At 39.6% G+C, this 16391-nt stretch overlaps 1 protein-coding gene across 2 annotated transcripts in view; it reads right to left on the minus strand.

Moving 5' to 3' along the window:
* POLR3B (RNA polymerase III subunit B) overlaps window positions 1-16391 on the minus strand; it is a 116729-nt gene that overhangs the window by 38246 nt on the left and 62092 nt on the right. For both annotated transcript variants that reach the window (XM_062202976.1, XM_062202977.1), the window contains exons 19-21: window positions 13817-13944; window positions 3743-3952; window positions 285-443 (exon numbers count right to left, since the gene is read on the minus strand). In XM_062202976.1, the coding sequence (XP_062058960.1) occupies window positions 285-443; window positions 3743-3952; window positions 13817-13944 (497 nt within the window). The remainder of the gene's footprint in view (window positions 1-284; window positions 444-3742; window positions 3953-13816; window positions 13945-16391) is intronic.

Genomic DNA, 16391 nt, shown 5'->3' on the forward strand with positions numbered 1-16391 from the left:
CAAGGACAAGATTCTAGTCTAAAAAATTCCCTTCCAGTGGCTTTTCCAGGATTCAAAACTGTAACTAGAAAATTATAATTAGAACAGGTAACTGCTATGTAAAAACATAATGCATAGAAAAATCGATTAGAAGGAAATTAATAAAAAATGATGATATTGGTTGAGTCTAGATAGTGGTATTATAGGCTTTTTTTCTGCTCTGTCCACCAAATATTCAGAAATATTAAGGAATAACTTTCATAATTTTTAAAAGTATACATTAAAAAAATTTTAAAGGCTTTTACCTGGAGAACAAATACCATCTGCATCTAAAATTTCATGTCGCCAGATAGGTTTCCTTGTAGCAGCATCCAACATGGGCCCCATCACTTTATCGAAAGTCTGATTGGTATAGCGTTTCAATGTACATTTTGCATTTTTATATACTAGGCAACGCCCAAAGCCTAAAATAAAACCAAAATGTTTAATTGTGCTATCCAACAATCCATACTACCTTACTCTCCCAAAAAATCCCAAACTACTCTACATGTGGATAACCTAGGTCTGCCACAAACCAAGTAACAACTTGAAGAAATGGCTCAGGACCACTGCCCTACCTATTGTCTGTATAAACACCAGAATCTCCACAACAATTTGTTGGCATGCATCTTGGAGAAGCGAGAGAAATCTAAGAGTAATAGTATGACTCTTTCACAGTACAGAGCCACAGAGTATTAGAATTAGAAATCACCTGGCTTAATCCCTCTGCTTTACAGGCACAATAAGTAAGGTCCAAAGAAATTAAATGACCAAAGTCAGATAGCTGGCAGCAGAGCTGAGAACAGGCCAGGTCCACCAACTCCCGAGCCAGGACTCTGGGTATACATCCTTCTAGCGCAAGACTTCCATTAACCTTTCCTGGAAAAAGTTTTTTCCCAAATATTATCTCTTTATTTGTTTTTATTTGAAAGGCAGACACACACAAAGATGAGAGAAAGAAAGAGAAGCAAGACAACAAGAAAGATCTTCAAACTGCTGGTTCACTCCCCAAATCCCCACAACAGCCAGGACTGGGGCAGGCCAAAGCCAGGAGCCCAGAACTCCACCCAGGTCTCCCACACAGATGGCAGGGATCTAAGGACTTGAGTCATCACATGTGGCCTCCCAGGATAAGCATTAGGTAGGAAGCTGGATGAAGCCGAGCCCGGACTCAGAAAGCCCAAGCACTAGGACATGGAATGCAGGTGGCCCAACTGGGTGGTTTAACTGCTGTGCCAAACTTACCTGTCTCAGAAAGTTTCTTTTTTATTTGTTAATTTTGACATTTTATTTGTTAATTTTGACAAGCATGCAAACGAAAAACAATTTTTCTACAGAGGAGAGAGTAAAATGAAGCAGCCATCAGATGTTGTTAATAGGACAGATGCCTCTGGTATAAAAATCAGAGTTTAATTACAATTTTAAATGACATTTATCTAATGGATAAAAAAAACCTGAGAGATCAATTAACAATCTAAACACGAAATAAGCAAAATGGACAGAAGAAAAAACTCTGGATAGAGCAAAACACTCAACTACTGAATCCCTCAAAAATATCTATCAGTTGTAAAGTTATCAAGAAAGCTATCATTCCTTCAACATTAAATATCATTTCCCAAGATTGTGTGAAAGCATTTCTTTCTTTTTTCTCCTTTGGCCAACAAGTTATTTTAAACTGGATCCTCTAGGGGCAGCTCTTTGCGTAGTGGGTAAAGCTGCCGCCTGAAGTGCCGGCATCCCATACAGGTGCCATTTGAGTCCTGGCTGCTCCACTTTCTGATCCAGCTCCTTGCTAATGCACTGGGAAAGCAGTGGGGAAGATGGCCCAAGTTCTTGGACCCCTCCACCCACATGGGGGAGTCAGAGGAAGCTCCTGGCTTCGAACTGGCCCAGCTGCAGCCATTGCAGCTGTTTAGAGAATGAACTAGAGGATGGACGATATCTCTGTCTCTCTGTGACTCTACCTTTCAAATAAATAAATAAACCTTTTGTAAAAAGAAACTGGATTTTCTCTCTCTATTCTCCTGAGGATATATGGAGCCATATGAGAATTTACTTAAAGTACAAAAATGTCTCAAGACTAGTATCTCAGGATTAAATGTCAGCTATTGGGGTAGGCATTTGGCAAGTGGTTAAGTTGCTACTTGGGATTCCCCTACCAAATACTAGACTGCCTGGTTCGGGTCGTGGCTCTCTCACTTCCAACCTAGCTTCTTGTTTATGTGCACCCTGGAAGGCAAAAGATAATGACTCAAATGCTTTGGTCCCTGCCACCCACAGGCAGACCTGGATAGAGTTGTGGGCTCTTGGATTTGGCAAGGTCTAGCCCTGGCTGTTGTGGGTATTTCAGAAGATTTCTTTCTGGCTGTTTCTTTTCCTTTCAAATAAAATAAAAATAAATATATAAAAATTTAAGAAAAAGAATGCTAGCTATCACGAATGCAACAAATGCATAGCTATAAAATCCTTCACTTATAACTTTCTACCAAAAGCAGGAACTCTTTTAAGAAATCTATGAATGTGACCTTAGAAAATTAGTCAGGTAAAAGTAATTTCTAAATAGAATCTCAGTGTGCTAATGTGATTTTTATGAAATATGAAAGTGATTGTGTAACTAAATAAATGTCTGCCATTAATGGTAGATGAAAACTCTTGTGTGTCTTCGAGGAAGGTTTTACTCATCATGGATCCTAGTAAATCGTGTATGACTGGAACACACTGAGCTCAGAGAGATGGCTGGTTTGGAAACACTACATGATCTTGCAGTTTCCTACAACAGCCATTACTGCATCAGGCTGGGGTGCTGTGTGAGTCTGAACTGCATGCAATCAAGAAGTGCTCTAAGTGAAAATGGACATTTTAGTCACAGGTGCGAGCTTCAAGGCAAGGGGACAGTAAACTCAGATCATTACATTGTGATGCGGAGTTGCTGACAGACATCACAAAGTCTGCAGCTTTCCACATACACGTTACCAGTTAATCAGAAAGGAAAACATCTAGTTTTAAAGCATGGCTGTTGTCATTTGGAGGAAAAAAAGAGGCATAAATTAAGTGCAGCCAACATTAACGCCAAAGACACATGTCTAGGAGTACTATTATGGCTGCCTAGCAACTGCAGAGGGAAGGGGAGGCAGACTGGGGATGCCAGAGAGCCAGAGAGCAGCAGCAATGGTGAATAGAGAAGTCAGACTTCAGTCAGGTGACAGCCCGCACAACCCAACAAGGGAGACTTGCCCTAGGAAACTGTCAAAATACTGAGAAATAACGTAAAACTACAAGCCAGGATTTGCATATGTGTATTTTTAACTTCTGTCATTGGCAAATTTAAAAAAGATATAGATTACAGAGTTATGATATGAAATTTAAAATTGCCATTTATTTCCCAATATTGCTTGTTTGTTGATGACTAGACTTTTAAAAATTTACTTCAATTACTGCAATTCCTGGTCGAAAATAAGCAAATTTTTGTATTATTTTCTCTTTGAGAAATCGTCTCAAGTAACTAGTAAAATAACACCAACAAAAAGATCCTATAGGAGTGAATTTACAAAGTTATCTCCATATAATATTAGAAATAAAAATGCCAATAACAAAACCCAACTGCCCCTCCATTGGTATATTACAAAACAGAAATCAACTGCACCAGGTGTTTTTACATTAATTATCCCTTTATTTAATTTTGTAAAAGGCACCTGTGGTGTTATAGCTTTGAAAATTCACCCACCTCTGTCCAGGGAGGCCTTGTTTAGAACAAGAGCGTCTTCAATATCATAGCCACTATAACTCATCACAGCAACTGTTGCATTCTGTCCAGCTGGCAACTTCTCGAATTCTATCAGCTCAATGGTTTTTGTCTTAACCATGGGCTTTTGTGGATATGCTAACAGATACATCAGAGTATCAATTCTGTTCCGCTGGTTATATCCAATGGTACCTTATTGACGTTGGAAAAAACAAAATGCAAGATTCCATTATGTGAAACAAGTAGGCAGTAATAAACAGATATAAACACACTAACTTTGCTAATAAAAAGGAATAAAATCCCTAGGGCAAACATTTCTTTTTAAAAAAATTTTTTTTTTTTTTTATTTATCTGACAGGTAGAGTTACAGACAGTGAGAGAGAGAGAGACAGAGAGAAAGGTCTTCCTTCCGTTGGTTCACTTCCCAAATGGCCACTATGGCCGGTGCTGCGCTGATCCGAAGCCAGGAGCTAGGTGCTTCTTCCTGGTTTCCCATGCGGGTGCAGGGGCCCAAGCACTTGGGCCATCCTCCACTGCCCTCCCGGGCCACAGCAGAGAGCTTGCACTGGAAGAGGAGCAACTGGGACTAAAACCTGGCGCCGGCAGGCCGAGGATTAACCAAGTCAGCCTTGGTGCCGGCCCTCTTTTTTTTCTTTTTTCTTTTTTTAAAGATTTATTTATTTATTTGAAAGGCAGAGATACAGAGAGGAAGAGGCAGAGAGAGAGAGAGAGATCTTCCACCTGCTGGTTCACTCCCAAATGGCCACAACAGCAGGAGGTGGGCCAATCCAAGGCTAGGAGCCAGGAGCTTCTTCTGGGTCTTCCACATTGGGGCAGGAGCCAAGGAACTTGGGTCAACTTCTACTGCATTTCCAGGCCATAGCAGAGAGCTGGATCAGAAGTGGAGCAGTCGGGACTCAAACCTGCACCTATATGGGATGCCAGTACTGCAGGAGGCAGCATTACCCACTAAGCCACAGTGCTGGACAGGACAAACATTTCAAAAGCAATACTCTCACAGTAGCTACCAATTTTTAAAAGCAATTTTCTCACTGATGTTTAAAATCCTATAAGAAAAATTATATTCAAGATATATTACTAATTAGCCGGCGCCGCGGCTCACTAGGCTAATCCTCCGCCTTGCGGCGCTGGCACACCGGGTTCTAGTCCCGGTCAGGGCACCGATCCTGTCCCGGTTGCCCCTCTTCCAGGCCAGCTCTCTGCTGTGGCCAGGGAGTGCAGTGGAGGATGGCCCAAGTGCTTGGGCCCTGCACCCCATGGGAGACCAGGAGAAGCACCTGGCTCCTGGCTTTGGATCAGCGCGATGCGCCAGCCTCAGCGGCCATTGGAGGGTGACCCAACGGCAAAAAGGAAGACCTTTCTCTCTGTCTCTCTCTCACTGTCCACTCTGCCTGACAAAAAAAAAACAAAAAACAAAAACAATATGCTAAAAAAAAAAAAAGATATATTACTAATTAAATAACTTCTACTTCTGAATTTATATAATTGATCCTGTTTGATAAACTTCAGTTTATCACTAGTTAAGTACACAAGCAATTTGGAGGCCAGCGCTATGGCATAGTAAGCTAAGCCTCTGCCTGTGGCGTCGGCATTCCATATGGGTACCAGTTTGTTCTGGCTGCTCCACTCCCAATCCAGCTCTCTGCTAATGGCCTGGGAAAGCAGTGGAAGACGACTGAAGTCCTTGGGCCCCTGCACCCATGTGGGAGACCCAGAAGAAGCTCCTGGCTTCAGATTGGCCCAGCTCCAGCTGTTGTGGCCATTTGGAGTGAACCAATGGATGGAAGACCTCTCTATGTGTGTAACTTGACTCTCAGATAAATAAATGAACATAAAAAAAAAAAAAAGTTCATAAGCAATTCAACAACTCTGCATTTGATTCTATTAATGTTCCAGGCACATCTCCAGTTGTTGAGGAAAGGTAATGGGAGAATCAGATCCAGTGTTCACAGGCAAGGAGTTTATAGTGTGACAAACAGATGCATTTCATTAAAAAGAAATTTCAAAATTCAAAGTGAAAAAGAAAGCAGGAGAGAAGGAATGGAATGAAGAAAGGAGAATCCAAGTGAGAGCATGGAAGAGTAGATTATTGTTTCAGTTATTTATAACTTAATAAATACTTATTAATACTGATAAATTATACAAATACTTATAAATATTCATTTATTAAGCAATTAATAAACATCTCTTCTGCGCCAACACTGGAGATAAAATGAAGGAAAAGCCAAGTTCCCCTTCCCTAAGGAATCTAGGGTGTGATCCAATCAGGATGGGCTCTTCCTGCCTTAACAATCAGCCTGTTAATCTGACTGGTCCTTGCAAGGGTGTTACTAGGTGACTGTCAACTGAAAATTAAATCAGAATGCCAACCCATGTTTCTCTTAGAAACACACTGAGGCTCATGGACCTGCCCACAGAAAAGTCTTTCAGTCTTTTGGCCTTGTGGATATACACTTGATCCTACACAGAGTCCTTACAACTGGGAAACTCAATCTTGCCTACTTTTGAGCTGGGGTTTGAAGTACCAAGTCTCTTTAACTTCTAGGCTGAAAAGAAGGTGAATAAGGAGTAAAGAAAGTAGCTTTAAGTCTCTCTTGCTCTGGCCATGCTTCCATAGTGACACATACATAACACTCACACAATCCCAGGTACTCATGTGCCAGTTATGGAGGTATGCCCTAGGCTAAACAGATACTAAAACTCACTATTTACTCCCTTTCACTTTTTCTCCATACTCATATTAAATGGTGATTTCAATCCAAGATGAAAACAACTATTCTAGCAGCAATAAAATGGTATTCCTTAACAATCTCTATTGAAAGAAATAATAAAATCTGTAGACTATATCAAAGAAATGCACCAAGTACAGAGCTGGGCTCAAAAGAGGCACTCAATGAATATTAAGTGAATTAAATCAAAGAATCTCATTACACTTTTTCTGACAGTATGTGTTTGTGCTTAAATCTCTAGAAAACATACCAAGATTCGGCTGAAAAACACCAGTCAGATTGAATCTCATGAACTATTTGTTGACTTTGCACTATAAATTGCCAATTAATTTATGCTATTTTTGTGCCAACTAATAAACTGGGCAAGACACTTGGCAATAGATCACTTACTGTGTGAGAAATAAGATTACTGCTGCTGAGATCATGGTAAAGTTCACTGACAATAAGTTTGTTCTTTTGCATGAAATAATTCAGAATTTATGTTGAGATTTCAACTCCAATTGTGTACTTTACCCAGCTTGAGACAAGGGTCCAGGCAATGTCCCACCAGGCTGCCAAACATGTCTTCTGAAACCTGAGCCCAGCATTCTTATGCAGCAGGGAGGCATAAAGAGCTGTACCTCGAAACAATGGAGAAAGAGCCTGGATCCTGCTATAAATTGTGCTATCAGGCCCCGGACATAATTCTTGAGCATCACAACTCACCACTGAATGGATGAAGAGCAAAATGGCTCAGCCCACGTTTGGTGCTTATGATCTCATCAGAAAGTTCTCGTTAGCACTTTTTAAAGAACTTGTGGGAGAATTAAAGGACTTATATTGTTAGCACTACTGACTATGGATTAGTGAGGTAAAATATGACTTCTCTCTCGTAAAGCTTCACACCTTCAGACTTTCATCATTTTATGAAAATTATGATGCCTTACTAGCTATTCTGCCAAAAAAGCAACCTTTCTTTTCGAGAAAATATCAGAGAAATTAAATCATAAGGCTTGCTTGTGCTCAGATTAGGGCACTCCTATGACTGTTTCCCGTTTCCTTTCAAGAGGGCCTTCCACTTGTACATATAACAACCAACACAAGGACAATGTCCACAAGTATAAACTGCCTTCTACATCTATTGCCCCATTTTGCTATAACCATAGTCACCAACGATTTTGTACTATACAGGACATAATCTTTCCTACATATTTTTTTGACAATAATAAAATTCTTAAGTCACAAATTGGTATAGCAAGGTATACACGTATAAGTTTAAAAAATGCTTTTTCTCTAAAGTGGTATGAGAAAGGTTAGTAAGGATGTGAATAGTTTAGAAAACATCTATAAAAAAAGAAGCTTTATGCATTGAGCTGGGTTTTTTTGTCTTCCTTTGCCCAATTTTTTGTCCCTGGCCCCAGAAAACATTGGAACTGTTTTTATCTTTACAGATTTGCTTGCATTTTCTAAAATTTTATATAAGTGGCATATGAGAGCACTTCAAAAAGTTCATGGAAAATGGAATGAGAAGATTATTTTGGTGCAAAAAAGTCTAAAATCCATGTAGTGTTCTCAGAATACACATTCTCCGGAAACTTGCTGAAAACCCTCTCATATGCATGATTAATCTTTTCGTTCCATTTCAACAAACTTTCTGGTGTCCCCTACAGTATGTCTATTCTTTTGCAGGTATATTTCACTTGGCTTACTGATTCTGAGATTCATCCATGTGACTGTGAACTGTAGTTCATTTCTTTGTAATTCCACATAGTACTTCAATGTATGAATATACATTTTATTCGCCTACTGATGGACATCTGTGTTGTTCTGGGTTTTGGTTACTGAGAATAAAGCTGCTATAAACATTCACGTACAAGTCTTTGTATGTTCTCAATTCTTTGGGTAAGTAGTTAAGGAGTGGGATTTCTAGGGTGTTTGGTAAGGGTAGGTTAACTTTAAGATACTACCAAACAATTTTTTTTTTTGAAAGGCAGAATTAGACAGTGAGAGAGAGAAAGAAAGAGAGAGAGAGAGAGAGAGAGAGAGAGAGAGAAAGGTCTTCCTTTTTCCGTTGGTTCACCCCCACCAAGTGGCTGCTACGGCCAGCGCATTGCGCTGATCCGAAGCCAGGAGCCAGGTGCTTTCTCCTGGTCTCCCATGCAGGTGCAGGGCCCAAGGACCTGGGCCATCCTCCACTGCACTCCTTGGCCACAGCAGAGAGCTGGACTGGAAGAGGAGCAACCAGGACAGAATCTGGTGCCCCAACCAGGACTAGAACCTGGGGTGCCGGCGCCACAGGCGGAGGATTAGCCTAGTGAGCCGCAGCGCCAGCCCACTACCAAACAATTTTCCAGAGTGACTGTACCACTTCACATTCCTACTGGAGCACAGCAGCCTTCTGCTTGCCCTGACATTCTGTATTTACTGTCAGTCTTTTTAGTTTTCATCAAATAAGCACAGAGTAATATATCACAGTGGCTTCAACTTGTATGGACCTGACAACTTATAATGTTGGACATAATTTCTCATGCTTATTGGTCACATGTATAATTCTGTGATGTTTGTCTCATTAATACAAACTATATACAAATCCTTTATCAGATATAACCACAAATACTTTCTCCCATTCTATGGCATGTTTTTTCATACTCTTAATGGTACCTTTCAAAGGACAAAGGTTTACTTTTGAGAAAGACCAATTTATTAAGTTTTCTTTTTAACAGTTGTGTTTTTTGTATGCTATCTCAGAAATTGTAGCTTAAGTCATGAATATTTTCACCTGTTTCCTTTCTCATGTTTTATGTTTTAGCTCCTTCACTTAGGGCTATGATCCATTTTGTATTAATTGTTGTATGGTATGAGGTAGAAATTGATGTTCATTTTTTCCACATAGGTATAAACATTTGATTTTGTTGAAAATCTTCTTTTTCCCTTGGAACTGCTTTGACATATTCATTGAAAATCAATTCCCCATAAATGTATGGGTTTGTTTGTGGATTCTTGATTCTGTCAACACCACACTGCATTACTGCAGCTTAACAGGAAGTCAACATCAGTTTGTGGAAGTCCTCCAACTTATTCTTGTTCCACAATTCTTTTCAAAAATCTGTCCCTAATTTCTTAACAATTCTAATATGCCTGAGACTTACTCACTAATTTTTGAAACATTTACTGAGTACTTATACCACCTACTAATTGGGCACCGTGCCAGGCTCAAAGGATCCACTAACAACACAGTCCCTTCATGCAAGCGGCAGGGAGGCACCTGACCACGATCCACTGCAACAGAAACTACTATGAGCAAAGAAATCTGTGTCAGTTGAGAACAATTTTATAGAACACCTTCCATAGAAGGCACAATGTAACCTTTTTTAAGTTACACAATCAAACTGGGATCCAGCTGCCTTGTTAGATTAAAAAAAAAAAAAAGTATGCATGTATGAATGTATGTATATACTACTATAGTGATTAAAAGAGGACACATATGTGAAGAATTTGAGTACTCAGCGCCGAGATTCATTATGATTAACAATATTAGTAGTAATGATAAAAATATTTACCCTTGCACCTTACAGTATCACCCATTCTACCTCCAGCTAACTCTAACCTACACACCACACTTTGGTTTTACCTTGGTTAACTATTCACGGCCTCTATTCTCCCCTTAGAATATGCCCCATAAACTTATACCTAAAACAGCTACAATGATTAAAAAAAATTTTTGTAACCAACAGATTTCTAAAAAGGAGTTGCCAGGAATATTTTGACCAAGACATATTTTGTTCATTTTATGTCCTTAAATGGATAAAGAATAAATAAATTTAAAAATTCAAACAGAAAGAGGGGAGAAGTTGTAGAATGAAAGAAAATTTTATGAAGATCTCTGTATATCATATACTTCCAGTATTTCAAAATCCTCCATCCTGCTTGCAGGACATCCCATCCCTACTGTAAAATGGAGAGCACAGGAAAGAAACTATCTCCTTAGAAATAGAATCTATTGAAAGCAAAAACAAAAACTGAAGCTGCATTAGCTCCTGAGTTAAAAAGGCAAGTCCCAGCAATTTGGGAAGTGGGGCAAGGGGTGGTGAGAAGAGTCTGTGGGAGGAGGCTAGGGGAGGTCTGTGATGCATATTCATTAACTGAGCCGATAGTGGCTGAGAGATCCCTTTACAAGGGGAAAGTGTTTCACTAGACGATTGCCAGCTAATAAAATGGGCAGGATATGAAAGCGTGACTCATGTGAACTTGGCATCGGGTGCAGTGAGAGTATACACAAGACAGCTCCAACACACAGCCTCTGTTTGTAGTGCCGAGTGACCTGGATACCTTGCCATTTCCAGATGTCTACCTGGCTTCTTGCTCCAAACCATGTCACAACACACAGAGCCAGAGCCATGGAATGGAGGGATTTCTTAGTCGCTGTGGGGCAACAAACTTGATCAATAATTTAAAGCACCAAAGATTTAAGAAACACTCTCTGCTGGTGTTTTATGTGAGATTTGCTTCCTTTAATATGCAAGGTAAGACTTCTTGTCTCTGTGGTTTGCACCAGTCCTGGTCTCCTTCACAGTGACAGAAAATGTCTTATTTCTTCCCTGCGTTAGAGGAGGTAAAGGGCAGGTGTTGGCAGATAGGAAATTTTCCAGGTTGGCTAGATTATTTCATGAATTAACTCTGGGCTACTTTCTTTCACTTTCTACACAGATTATCAGACAGGCGAACTTTAGCACATCTGCAGAGAATCTCTGAGATTTAAATAGTCTTCAGCAATGGCTCCTATTTAAAGTAAGACAGAGCGTGACTTTGAGTTATCAGCTATCCAGACTGCATGGAATTAAAATGATGCATAGCAGTGTGATTCCAAGGGCTGGGCTTGCTTGACAGACCTGGGTCTTTGCGTGGGCTCTCTCCCACTACCGACTTTTCTCCTTGCGTGATTTTTCATACAGACTTCACTCAATATTTTGGCAGCTATTTCGGGGTCCAAAGAGAAATGTGGCTCTGGTATGTGCCAACTTTAAATGTACTTTTATCTCGCTGCTTTTCTTTCCAGTCAGGTGTTTTATAATAACCAACAGTAACAAAGGCTTTTTCTTATTACTTAAGATATTCAGTGGCTTTTGTCTTCCCAGCGTCAGCAGTAACGTCAGAGGATTGTATCCAAGGAGCTAAATGTGCAGGACCCAGGGTCAGAGCAGCTGAATACACCAACCTCAGAAAACACAGACAATGAATTGCAAATGACACTCAAAACAAAACGAGAAAAAAACCCTTCACACAGAAAACCACAAAAGAACTCTACAGACACTGAATTGGCTTTCTGTACACACTGATCCTGCTTAACTGTGTGTGGTAACTAGCAGTGATCCAGATACTCATGGCCACAAAGTAAAGGGTCCCCCCCCCTCTTTTGTGGGGAGGAGTTATAAAAATAAAAATGTTATTTCTTTCCTTCAAGTCTATTCTTTAGTGAGAAGAAAAAAAAAAAAAAAAAAAAAGAGCTTCCTTAAACAGAAATGGATGTGAGTCTGTTTCCATCTTCAAGCACACTGGAGAGCAGCACTGGAGACCAAGTGATTAGTCTTCTGTTAATTCTGCTGAAGGTTCTCCACAAAAGGTATATTGTTTCAGCTGGGATTCACATCATGAAACAGAATGGTTTGGTAAAGCCAATAGAAGTGATAGTCCTTTCAAGACACACAGGGTGCAGTACTGTATATTTCTACTTGTTAGCAAGTCAGAAGCACAAGCGGGCAATCAGCCTACACTGCAGCTGACAATGAATGGGAAAAGTGAAATGATGAGCTGCTGTTTAGATTTTCCCACTGGGAATTATTCTGACCTGTCCAGGCATTACACCATTCAGGTAAGTGGTAGTAGGACAATGCACTTATTTTACATTACATCATTCAGGTAAATGGTAGTAGGACAATGCACTTATTACTTCTTTGTGGCTAACCAAAGAGCAATATGAAAATTTAAAAAAGATAAATATACACACACATATACACAAACTGTGCACCCATACTGAAGAGACAGAATTCCTGAATCGTCAGGCTGTAGTCAGCAGCATCTGGTTGCAGGTAACTGACAAGCTGGCTGTACCCAGAGGTAACGCCAAAGCCTCCCTCCATGTTTTTATAGTCTTTTTATGAAGCTCCTTCTATCGTACTTCCAGTCAGAGCTGACAAGTCACACCGAAGTCCAGGCATGTCTGATAACAGTATTTATTAGATTTACGTGATTCAGAAAATATTTTGAGGGTGGGAGGGTAGGTATGGGGGGAAGAACCGCTATAATCCAAAAGGTGTACCTATTAAATTTATATTTATTAAATGAAAGCTTTCTATAAAATAAAAAAAGAAAATATTTTGAAAAGGCTTAGAAGCCAATCTTCTTCTTGCCTGAGATCTGTGTATACCTTTAGGACACAACCCCAAGTCCTCAGTGGCACCCCTCTAGCATACCTCTGCTAGACACTACACCAGACAGCCACGCCAAGGCCTCCACAATCCTGCCTGTACTTCCATTGCCTTTGAAATACACGTCTTTCAAGACATCCTTCAGAAACAAACCGTGCTCTAACTCCAAGTGATCTTCCTCCTCTGATTCCCTGAGATCCCAGCTGCTGGTCCATTACAGCACTACTCACACCACAGGGAATTCTTGTTTTATCTTCTGGCCTCCCCTACCAGGCTGAGAACTCACTGAGGCTGTCTCATTTCTGTATGTTCAGATTCTGGTCCCGTGCTGGGTCGATAATTATGTTCAGAAAGTTTTATAGGGAGGACAGATAAATTAATAGATGGACAGATGGAAGGAAAGTAAAATAGCAAAGAGAAAGGAACATGAACTCAGCAATTGGTGTGACAAGGACTGGGTAACTTTTAGGAGACACAACAGCAACTGCAAGGAGACACTCGATTCAGTGTCTCATCCGGGCAATTACGAGAACAGTCTAATACTGCGCTCCACGTGTTCTCTCACTCCTCCCTGCTCTTTCTACCATGTTTCCTGGTTAGCTGCTTACATCTTGCAGGGCTTTGCTCCTTGTATGTACTTCTTAAAAATTCTGTGACATTTATTGTAAGTTGCTTTTTTTAGTCAAAGAAGCAAGTTCAGAGCAGGTTTCTCGGGTTTGTTTAAGCTTTAGACCTGACAGAGCACCAGTAAGCACTGCACAAGTTCCACAGGCAACCCTCTGAGCTTGGCAACCCTTGGTGCTACATGACTGCCTGATCCAAGCCTGTAATACTAGTGAAGCAAGAATAAAATAAGCCTTTTCCCCAAGTATTTAAAACAAAATTCAAGGAGGGAAGCTTACCCATTGCTTGCTTCCCCATGGCACACTGATAGGTATTTCTTGGGGACTGGTTATGATGAGGGTATGGAATCAGGCCAGCACAAACGCCGAGAAGAGTGAAGGGTTCAATCTCTAAGTGTGTCGTATCTCTAGGAAATTAGGTAAGAATTAGAAGATTGAGGCATCTAGTACTAAAGTCAGTGTGTCTCAAAGGTTATAATAATATTATCTAGGTTGCTAAGGGATTTAGAAGATTAAAGTTTGATGTTAATAAACCAGTAAAACAGAAATAAAATAAAACATAACAACTTATACTTTTTTAAGTGATAGAAATATAAGAGAATGGAGGTTGCATGTCACACCTATACAGAAAATAAAGATTACGATACATACTAATAACACATTAAAGAAATGACTATACTGCACCTTTAGAAATAAAGTATCAGCAGTAACCACCTGTACTCCTAGCCTGCTTTCCTTACTCGTCCAGCTTATATCAATGACAAAGGTGTCTCATCGTTTTAGAGAAAGAAATATATATCTTTCAAGAAGAGTTACTATAGACCTATCAGGATCAATACCACAGCCATAAGCTAGTGTGACCGAGGAACTAAATGTTTAGTTTTACTTAATTTTAATTATTTTACATTTTAAAACTCAAATTTAAAAGTAAATAACTCAATTTAGTTATTTGAATCTTTTATTATTTTCAGAACTTACATTTATAAATCTATTTTTTGATTGTAAATGTTCTGAAATCACAGTGAGCATTTCCAATCAAAACTTGGCATCTAAACTGAGATGTGCCCTAAATATCTATCACGTTTTGAAGATTTGTTGAAGGAGGAAAGTAATCAATCTTAATATTCTATTTTGATTACATGTTGACATGATAGTTTAGACATACTGGGTTAAATAAAATAAATTAGTTTTACCTGATTGCTTTTACTTTTTAAATATGGTTACTAAAAAATTTGAAGCTATACAAGTATAGGTTTACAGGAGTTTTTTTTTTTTTATTTTTTTGATAGCTCTGCTATATTTACTGAACACAAAGTCAGATTTTATCTAGGTGTTAGAATCTTAGTTATTTTCATAACATGTCTCTTCATAAAACTCAGCTGTGGAATCACTGAAAGGAAAAGAACAGCCAGATGATTTTTAGGTTTCAGCTGGAAGTGGCAGATATCACATCTAGGATCTGTGGTCTCTGCTGATGCCCCACTGTTCCCTCTGCGCTTGTCATGTGGAACCTTAGCAACAATTGTGTACATGGAGAGAAGTGATTTCTAAGACAGTCAGCCTTGAGGCATGGTGGAAATTTAGTTTCAATGTACCCTGGTGAAAGAGGCCCCCACTCATCCATCTGTTTCTTCTCAATACACACGTACTGAGTTATGTCCCAGCCCAGTGAGAGGGGGACTCTCCTGCAGCCCTGGCTGAAGAACACCTCTGACCTTATCACCTAGCAGTCCCCAGCCTAGCAGACACCTTAGTCTTGTCTGCAGGCAGGGGAAGGACTCCAGGTTTTGTTTTGTTTTAAAGAGCATCAGTTTACAGCTACCTTTTAAGGGCATTTGTTTAAACACTGGCTAGAGACGACCTTCTCCATATTTACAGAGGTAAAGATTGAGTTAAAAGTTGGAAAAACAAAAAGGAAAACATTTGAAGTTTCTCTTTTTATCATGCATGTAACAAATAAAATCATACAGTATCTAATAATTATTGAAAATCCAAATACTCTGGGTATTTTGATTTTCTAAAAAAAGGGGAAAATCATTTTCCTTAAAACCATAACTAATTTAAGATTCTATCCTGAACAGAATTGGGTTTCCTATTTACTGTGGGGAAAGCATTTAAATTTAGCTTAAATCACAATTAATTAATTGTTTATAAATATAGGAAAATCAGAAATAACCTAAACATTCATCAGCAAGGAACAAGGTAAATAAACCATATGTAAGCAGATAATGTAAAAATAGTGATTTAAAATAATAATATATTTATATATAAATATACAAATACACACTAGTATAAAAAAATCCAGAATATACTGTTATGTTTAAAGTCAGGAAATGAGGCTGCTACCATCATTTGGAAAACAATCTGGAAGAGTACATATTGAACTATTAGTACTATCTAGTTGTTTTTATAAAGGGTAGAGTCTGGTGGGATGGGGAAGAGAGAGGATTCGTTCTTTTTACTTTACATGTTGCTGTATTTTGAAAAACTTCATAGGTATGAAAAAGGTAATATAAAAATGTTTACCAAACAAAACAGATTTGATAAGTGGAACAGGTTGGCAACTGGGTTAATACTGATAGGAAAAGACTCTAGAGGAGGTGACATCTGACTTAAAACTTGGAGGAAGTGATGCAGTGCGCCACGCAGGAGTGCGTGAGACCGGGTGTTCCTGGAGGGGAAAGGCACTGAAGCTAAGGCACGCCTGGAGTGTTTGGAACAGAGGTCAGTGTGGCTGAACCAGGGAGGGCGAGGAGCAAGGGCAGGATGCTGCAATGGTGAAGCGGGCAGATCACGTAGGCCCTGAAGGCCTCTGTAAGGACTTCTGAGGGAGATGGGCAGCCACTGGCCGGTG

This window comes from Lepus europaeus, chromosome 10 (genome assembly GCF_033115175.1).
Source record: "Lepus europaeus isolate LE1 chromosome 10, mLepTim1.pri, whole genome shotgun sequence".
NCBI classification, from domain to species: Eukaryota; Metazoa; Chordata; class Mammalia; order Lagomorpha; family Leporidae; genus Lepus; species Lepus europaeus.